The sequence below is a fragment of the Benincasa hispida genome, chromosome 6 (genome assembly GCF_009727055.1).
Source record: "Benincasa hispida cultivar B227 chromosome 6, ASM972705v1, whole genome shotgun sequence".
In the NCBI taxonomy this organism is placed as follows: domain Eukaryota; kingdom Viridiplantae; phylum Streptophyta; class Magnoliopsida; order Cucurbitales; family Cucurbitaceae; genus Benincasa; species Benincasa hispida.
In genome coordinates, this window is record NC_052354.1 from 8062282 (window position 1) to 8071389 (window position 9108).

Sequence of the window (9108 nt, forward strand, 5' to 3'; positions counted from 1 at the left end):
TGGATATGTGTCTTTTGAAGATGAATCAAAGGTTTAAGTTAAAGGTCGAGGAAAAATACGTTTTTCCCAAAGGAATGGAAATGAAGATACTATGGAGGAGGTTTACTATGTACTTGACTTGAAGAGTAATATTCTATGGGGTAGTTATTGGAGAAAGGATGTTCAATCTTCATGAAAGATTGAATGTTGCACTTGAAGGACAGAAATGATCGGGTGCTCACACACGTTGAGATGGGGAAGAATCGGATGTTCAAACTCAACTCGAAGAATGTACAAGAGAGGTGTTTACAAGTCAACATGGAGAAAAAAGAATTCTTATGGCACTTACGGTTTGGACACTTACACTACGACGAACTAAAAGAGTTAGCAAAGAAGGACACGGTCCATGGGCTACCAAAAATGGATTACACCAAGAAATTTTGTGAAGGTTGTGTACTTGGCTAACTAGCAAGGACGACTTTCCAAAAGAAAGTAGAATATTGTTGAAAGGGACCTCTTGAGTTGATACACATAGACATATGTGGCCTAATCACTCCAAAATCTTTCTGTGAGAAAAGGTATTTTATTGCCTTTTTTTATGACTATACAAGAAAGACTTGGGTTTATTTTTTGGAGGAAAAATCAAAATCATTTGGAGTATTCAAGAAGTTCAAGGTGATGGTAGAAAAGACAGCCAATCTTTACATCAAGACTTTATGGTCAGATAGAGGTGGAGAATACATATCAACTGCTTTCACAAATTATTGTAAGAAACAAGGTATCAAAAGATTTTTTACTGCACCATATTCACCTCAGCAAAATGGCGTTGTAGAAAGGAAAAATCGAACGATTCTTGATATGGTTCGATCAATGTTGAAGAGTAAAGACATGCCAAAAAATTATGGGCAAAAGCAGTATAATGTGCTGTGTATGTGCAAAACCGATGTCTATATACAAAATTGGCGAATCAAACACTACAAGAGGCTTGGAGTGGTCATAAACCAACCGTCTTACACCTTAAAGTGTTTGGTAGTGTGGTCTATGCGCAAGTACCAGACCAAAGAAGAACCAAACTCAATGATAAGAGTAAGGAATATGTGTTTATTAGGTATGACGAGAAGACGAAGGCTTATAAATTATTCGATCCAATTAAAAAGAAGGTGAATGTAAGTCGCGACGTTCAAGTGAATGAAGAAAGCACATAAGACTGGAAGAATCAAAAGAAGGCATTACAAGGAGAGTCATTGAGAATTGCACCAATAAACACTCCAATGACTTCTCAAATATCTGACGAAGTGGAAGAGCCAAGTCAACCTAGGATGCAGAGTCTACGAGATCTATATGACTCAATCGATGAAATACACCTAGTTTGCTTAAGCAAACTCGGAGAACATTGTTTTTGAAGAAGCCATAAGAGACAAGAAGTGGAAAGTCGCAATGGATGAAGAGATAGAAGCAATCGAAAGAAACAAAACTTGGGATTTAGTGGAATTGAGTGATGGATATAGACCCATTGGTGTAAAATGGGTATACAAGAAGAAGAATGCCCAAGGTGAGATTAAAAGGTACAAGGCACGTTTAGTTGCAAAAGGTTACAGACAAAAAATAGGAATCGATTATGACGAAGTTTTTTTCTCCAGTTGCAACAATGGAGACAATTCGACTTTTTTTATCTCTAGCTGTACAATTCAAGTGGACTATCTATCAAATGGATGTAAAATCAGAATTTTCAAATGGAGTTCTTGAAGAAGAAGTTTATATGGAGCAACCCCTTGGATACATGAAATTTGGAAAGGAAAATAAAGTATTGAAACTAAAGAAGGCGCTCTATGGGTTAAAGCAAGTACCTCGAGTAGGAACACTTGAAATGATACTTACTTCAAGAAGAACAAGTTCATATAATGCCTATATGAGTATGCATTATACGTAAAGAAAAAAAGAAGGTAATCTACTTATCGTTGCCATTTATGTTGATGATCTTATTTTCATGGGGAGCAATAAAAACTTGGTTGTGGACTTTAAAGATGCTATGATGCGGGAGTTTGAAATGATAGACTTAGGATTGGTGAAATACTTTCTTGGTCTTGAAATTAGACAAGAAAACTTTGGAATTTTTGTTTCACAGGAAGCATATACGAAGGTCATGCAGAAAAGAAATAAGATGGAAGAAGCAAGCCTGTAGCAACACCAATGGAGCTTGGCACAAAACTCTCTAGATTTGAGGGAAGAGATCAAGTAAATGCATGTGAATACCATAGTTTGGTAGGGAGTCTACGATATCTCACATGCACAAGATCGGATATTGCATATAATTTGGTGTAGTAAGTCGATACATGGAGGATCCAAGGCTCTCGCACCTCAAGGCCATTAAACGAATTCTTCGGTACATTCGAGGGATGGAATCACTTGGGCTTCTCTACACAAGGACGAGTGAATAAAAGTTGATAGGATACTCTAACAGTGATTGGTACAGAGATATAGATGATAGAAAAAGCACTGGAGGATATGTGTTCTACATGAGGAATACAACATTCACATGGCTCTTAAAAAAGCAGCCAATCGTAACTTTGACAACATGTGAAGCAGAATATATGGCAGCATCTTGGTGTGTGTGTGTCACACAATTTGGCTAAGAAACTTACTGTGTGAATTAAATCTATAATAGTATGAGGCAATCAAAATACAAGTTGCCAATAAATCAGCCATTGAGTTAGCAAAGAATCCAATCCATCATGAAAGGAGTAAGCACATTGACGCTCGGTTCATTTTATTAGAGAACATGTAAAGAATGGAGAAGTGAAAATGATTCACGTTTGAAGTCATGACCAAGTAGCTGATATTTTTACAAAGCCTACCAACAGCTTTATTTGAAAATTTGAAAAAGATGATCGGAATGAAGGACTTGAAAGATTTGAGTTTAAAGGAGGAGTTTGTTGAGCATTAAACTCAAATTGTCAGGTTTTTGGACGGTTTTTAGAAGGCATTTGGAAGGTCAAACAAAGTTCAAATTAAGTGTGTGACCTATAGATTTTGATGCCCCGGATGTGTTCTTTCTGATGGTTTAAGTTTCAAGTGTTTGGTATTTTCTATGAAAAGTTATGGCAGTTTGAGTAGTGAAGGGTCAAGAATTACTGCAACTTTTGAAATTTTGTCTTAGTTATTGTAATCTCTTTCATTTTCTTTTATTAGTTATTTATTGAATGAATTTAGGGAGACATTTTGTGAGACTATATATAGCGGTATTCTAATCTTTTCCAAAAAAAAAGGTTGAGAAAGAAATCAATAGAAGATCGAGTATTAGTGTCCATACTTTATTCTTTCTCTCTTCAATAAAAAGTTCCATCACTCAAATAGTTTTACTTTCTTTCTGTCACACCCCCTCTCAAATTACCCTTTTATTCTGAAACATGATATGGCCGTGGTAGTTACTAGCCCTACTGCCAGCACTCATCACCCAAGCCTTCTAATTTAAATACCAACCTATTCATCTCATTAGTAATATACGCAAACAGCTAACCTCCCTTAAGGTTCTACAAAGATTACATAAATACATCCATACTGCCAAGACATTACTTTTATAGAAAAAAAAATATATATTCAAAGGTGGCCCAAACATTCCTACAGAAGCCCTAGTCCCTCACAAAATATGTGTACATAAATAGATCATCAACCTAAGTCTTTTAATAAGTCGAGTCTTTTGGTGGCAAGCAGCAGCAGGATCAACCTTGAGGAAACTGACCTCTACCTGAAAAGGGAAAACATAGAAATTCTGTGAGCTAAAAGCTCAGTGAGTGACTATAGAATCGTAAAGCAACAAGCATAGCATCACTATAAACATGTAAATATACCAATAAGTAAACTCAAGCAATTGTCTCTATATGTAACTGTAAACCATTCTTAGACATCATTAAACATTATTATTCCCTAGTTGAGAACGAGCCTAAACGCTCTAGCTCCCAAATGTTTATTACCGACCAAGAGACCCATACTTCGGTCTTTCATTCATAATCGCCTACGTGCACATGGCCACACCAAGTACCATCATATTTTAGGTACTTCCGCTCAAATACCTTCTCAAATTTGTCCTTCAGTATCGAGCTACTATGATACCTTCTCATATGTTCTTCGGTATTAAATTGGCCAGATACCTTCTTAAATGTCCTTCAGTATCAAATTGGCCAGGTACCTTCTCAAATGTCCTTCGGTACCTAATTGGTTAGATAACTTCTCAACGTCCTTCGGTATCAAATGCGTATCTTGTAACATCAAATTAAGTTCCATTGCCTAGTATTTACACAAGAGTTGTTCCATTGCCACTAATTTACACAAGAATTCATTCTCTCATAGCCTTCCTCTAAGAAGCATATATCAAAATCAGAAATATAGCTTTTGTAATAGTTACATGACATACCTTGGCATGTGTTACACACATACAAGCCGGGAAACATGCATTAAGTTATTCTCCAACCATTTGTTGCTTGAGGAAGTATAAATACATCATTAATGTCACTGTGCTTTACTTAATCATATATGCATGAGTATTGGAAACCTTAAGTTTACTTAGTCACTCACCATTCGTCAGGCACTTATTGGTTTATACGTTTCCCCTAGCTCTTCTTGGCCTGAAAAGATATAATTCCCGATTAAACTCAAATAATTCATTTATTAAAGGAACTTCCATCAATACAGACAGCTTTACTAGCGAGATCCCCCAGAGCGAGGTCAGCGAGATCCCTCTAAGCAATGCTAGCGAGATCCTCTAGAGTGATGCAAGCGAGATCCTCTAGAGCGATACCAGCGAGATCCTCTAGAGCGAGATCAAGCTTTTCCTGTGAAATTCTTAGCGACATTCACCTCAATTCCTAGCAAAATTTCCCTCTAGAGCGAGATCCTCCTAACAAAATCAGTGAGATTTCCTTTATAAGCGAGATCCTCATGCCCAAATCTCGCTATAATTCTCCACAATGAACTGCTTGTTGTTCTTCACACGCAGCTGTCTGCTTATGCACCAATTCCCTATTATAACTTCAAAAATTCATAACTCAAAATCCAGAGCTCTTTTCAAGAAACTTCCTTCTACAAACTTATTTATATTCGAGTTAACTTCCTTATCTTAAAATTTCAGCTAGAATTCCTTATAGTTTAGCTTGGAACTTCCAAACTTCACCTCAGGCCCTGATTAATTAGTGGTTCTGCCTCTTCTGCAAATTCTCCACTTTTGTTCTTCTCCTCTTGCAATCTTTCTCCAGCAGGACAACCTTGAAAACTAGATTTTCCCAGCTCTCAAATGGCACCGACTTCGCTAAATTTTCTCTTGTCAATTGCCGAAACTATACTTTTGAAGTTTTACTTTCCTTTTAATCTTTATGTCGTTTCCTAAGTTCAAAGAGTAGATTGCCACGTCACCCCACACTTAGTGCCTCCAGCCAAACTAATGATTGAGTTTCTTCATTTAATATATTTCCTTCCCTTCCTTCATAATCCCTATAAACAACATGAATTTCTACTTAATAAATATGTAATATAACATCCCTTGGCTAAACATGCTTATCTAGGGAATCTAAGTTCGGGGTTTACACTTTCATATTAGCCGAATTTTCATATTATCACGTTTGTAGCTTATGCTTCTCTTGTTTTCGTTGTTTGAAGACGAAGTCGTCGTCCATTGTCGTAGTTGCAGCAAGTGTGGGTACTAGGAAGAAGCACGCGAGAGAGGCTGAATCATGATGAAAAGCTCAAATTTAGGGCTTTTTCTACCGAGGGGCAATTTCGACCTTTCATAACCTCATTTGTCCAAAAAGTCACTAAATTTAAAACTCATCCCATAACTCTTTTTAGCCCCCAAACTTTGTTTTATTTTTGGCAATTTCCTGAATTTCTTCCATAAGTTGTCTATTTTAGTTAAATACCTCCAAATCCATTTGCTAAGGAGAGATATGTATGTAATCTTTATCATTTGGGTGCCAAGACCACCTTTGTCTTTAGGTAATGAAACAATATCTCATCTGACAAGGTGTAGATCACCACCTTTCTCAGTGCATTTCCACAGAAAGTCTTTCATTAACTTCTCAACAGCTTCAAGGACATCGGTGCAAGAAATTAGGTTGATAAATAGTAAGTGGGAAGATTACTAAGTAATGCTCAAGTCAATCGGCCACCCAAAAAATGTGCTTTGGAGCCAATATATTAAGTTGTAATATATTGAAGGAAAAAAGAAGCTAAGTTTAGATTATATCATTTTGATCCACAAACTTTTCATTTTTTTTCTTTTTGTTTTTGTCCATATAATTTCAAAAGGTTCGTTCTTTCAAAATATCATTTTTGTTCATGTAATTTTAAAAAATTGGTAATTTTGATCATTATGCGTAATTTTTTTCTCTATAATACAAATTCATAGTTACATTTTCTAATATTAGTGAATGAAGTTTCATGCTAAAGCTTTTGGGACGATTCCATCAATATTGTCATAATTATCATCATTTATATAATATGGATGTTTTTCATTCCCTAACGAATGCATTTGCACTAAGATAATATGAAGTCTCACTTGGGTGGCCAGCGATATGAGGAAGAAGTTGATGGAAAGCAATAGGGAAAGGGAAGAGAGGGAAAGAGGAAAAAAAAGGTTAAGTTTAAGAATAATGTATTTTTAAAAAGAAATTACAAGTATAGGGTAGTTTTGAAAAAATGATTTTAATAATGTTGAAAAAATAAATAAATTTGCAATTCGAGGCAGGTAGCAGAAAAATCGACGATGGCATGTAGTAGAAAAACTTGACAACGGTGCGGCTGCATGCCCCTCTATTTTTGTTATTATTTATTAAAATAATATTATTTAAGAAAATTGAAAAAAAAAAGTTTTTTTTAAGTTCATTTTAAAATTTATATTTTTCTTTTAAAATTTTAGAAAAAAAATATATTTTTAATAAAGATAGACACCACGTGAGCTTTCCATTCAAAATTAATAGCAAACTTGACAGAAGGACCAAAGGTCTAACAAGGCTTTGCTAAGAGGAGGAAGATATGACCCTTCAAACATTCAACGTTAAAAAAAGAAATAAATGTTAATTATCACCGAGTTATGCGAACATGACGAAAAATTAGGACTTTTACATTAAGAAGACAATTATGTCTATAAATTTTGTTTGTCCAAAATTTGTAAGCACAATTGTATAGTTGTGCAAAGATATTGGTTACTTTTAGTACATGAACTATCGGCTAACGTTTAAAATGTAGATGTTGATGAAAATAACAAACAGAAATATAAATAAAAAATTAATAAATACAAAAAAGAAAAAAGATATTTAAATTAGTAAACAAACGTGGTATGTTTTTTTAAATAAATTAACATGTTTATTATTAATAATATATTTATACCACCGATGTTTTATTGTTTATTTTTATGTTTTATTGATTCGACATAAACATGTAGAAATATTATTGAAAATATCGACCTGTTGACGAAAATTTAATATCATATTATAAAGTATATCCCTTATGATATTCTTGACCAAGGAGAGAAGCCCAAACTTTTTCACTGAACAAAGCAATTGAATCATTTTGATGTGCTCAATATATATAATTAGTTTTGTTCTCTTTCCTAAACTCATTATAATCCTCAACTAATTTATGTATAGATTTATGCTTCAAGTCCTCAATCATTGCCTTCAAAGCCTGTTCATTAGGAAACCTTTTATCAAACTTATATATGTATAAAATCAATGAAGAGTAATTTTAACTTAATTTTCGGTTGAAAAAAGATAACAATAATTTCCATGGCGTGTTTACCGTTTTGACGATGCTCTGTAAAACGTCATTCGAAACGAAATTCAGAACGTATGGAACAAGAAAACTGAGGTTGATTAGGAGTTTAAACTTAAGATGGCTTCTTGTTCCAATCTTTTCACTGTAAATAGCTCCTCTAGAACAAACATTGGCGTAAGATGGCCTGTAGTCTTTATGGATTCCATTGATCTCCCAGTTTGTCTATCCAAAAAAAAAAAACATTGGAGTAATAATCCTCAGTTTGTGTTTGAAAGTGATGTTCAAAAGGATTAAAATCACATTGAAACAAAAGGCATGTTTTTGTGAGTGGTTTTGAACAAGAGAAAAGGTTAAATTTACCATTTCAAGTAGAAGAACTTTAGTTATATAATGGGGAACATCAGATGGATAAGCTTCTCCATTGGTTTTGCATGTTATTTTTATATCAACAGTTGGCCATATCTTGAGGAACAACAACTCAATTTTTGGCATCTCAATTCTCCATTCTTCCTGATTCAAAATATAGAAGAAAAAAAAAAATTAAAACTACACGTGTTTATTAACAAAAAAATCAGCCCAAAAAGCTTAATGGAATTAATTAGAACAAAAAATAAGAGTCTTTGAATTGAATGGAATTAATTAGAACAAAACACCAAATGGGAAATGAAAAGTCTTTGAATTGAATGGGAATGAAGTAGTAGAAGTTGAAGAAAGATGATGAAAAAGATCAAAATAAACCTGGTTGAGCTGTTGAATTTTTCCAGGAAATGTTGCTTTGACCAATCTGGGTTTATCTTCCAAGTATTCATCAAATGAAGCTTTCTAGGTCAAAGAAATTATATCAATTTTCTTTTGAAAAAATTTGATCAGAGGAGGGTAAAATGAAAGAAAGAATTATTACCCCTGGAGAGTCATAAAGTGGTAAATCACTGAAAAATGTCAAAGAAACAGATAACAAATTATGATGATGATGATGATATACTTTTTGTGTTTTGGACACTGCAAAGCACTTCCACCTCTTAATTTTCTGCTTCTTCAAATTCAAACTGCTTCTGCTGCTTTCTCTTTGCAAAAGAACACCATTTTCAACTTGCAAATTACATAATGCCAGTGTTCTTAAACACAGCATCATGCCTCTCTTTCAAAACTACTTATCTCTTCAACTTTTGTGTTATTTTTAAAAGCCTCTGTTAAGACAAGTTTGGCATTAAATACAAAAATGTGCGTGCTAGTTGTCCATAGAAATAATAATGATGCCATTTATATTTAATTTCTTGTTAATTTAATTTTAAAATCCTGAATGTTGAAGTTGAAGGGAATATAAAAAGTTCACGTTTTTTGTTTTTAATTATAGTTTGATAAACA

General features: G+C 34.1%; 1 protein-coding gene across 1 annotated transcript; it reads right to left on the reverse strand.

The window, feature by feature from the left end:
- Positions 1 to 7433: 7433 nt before the first annotated feature.
- LOC120080556 lies at positions 7434 to 8907 on the reverse strand. The gene is made up of 5 exons (XM_039035254.1): positions 8645 to 8907; positions 8482 to 8565; positions 8104 to 8253; positions 7768 to 7965; positions 7434 to 7653 (listed from the first exon to the last, which is right to left on the reverse strand). The coding sequence occupies exons 1-5, from the start codon at positions 8873 to 8875 to the stop codon at positions 7549 to 7551; spliced, it is 768 nt and encodes a 255-aa protein (XP_038891182.1). The 5' UTR covers positions 8876 to 8907; the 3' UTR covers positions 7434 to 7548.
- Positions 8908 to 9108: the final 201 nt, after the last annotated feature.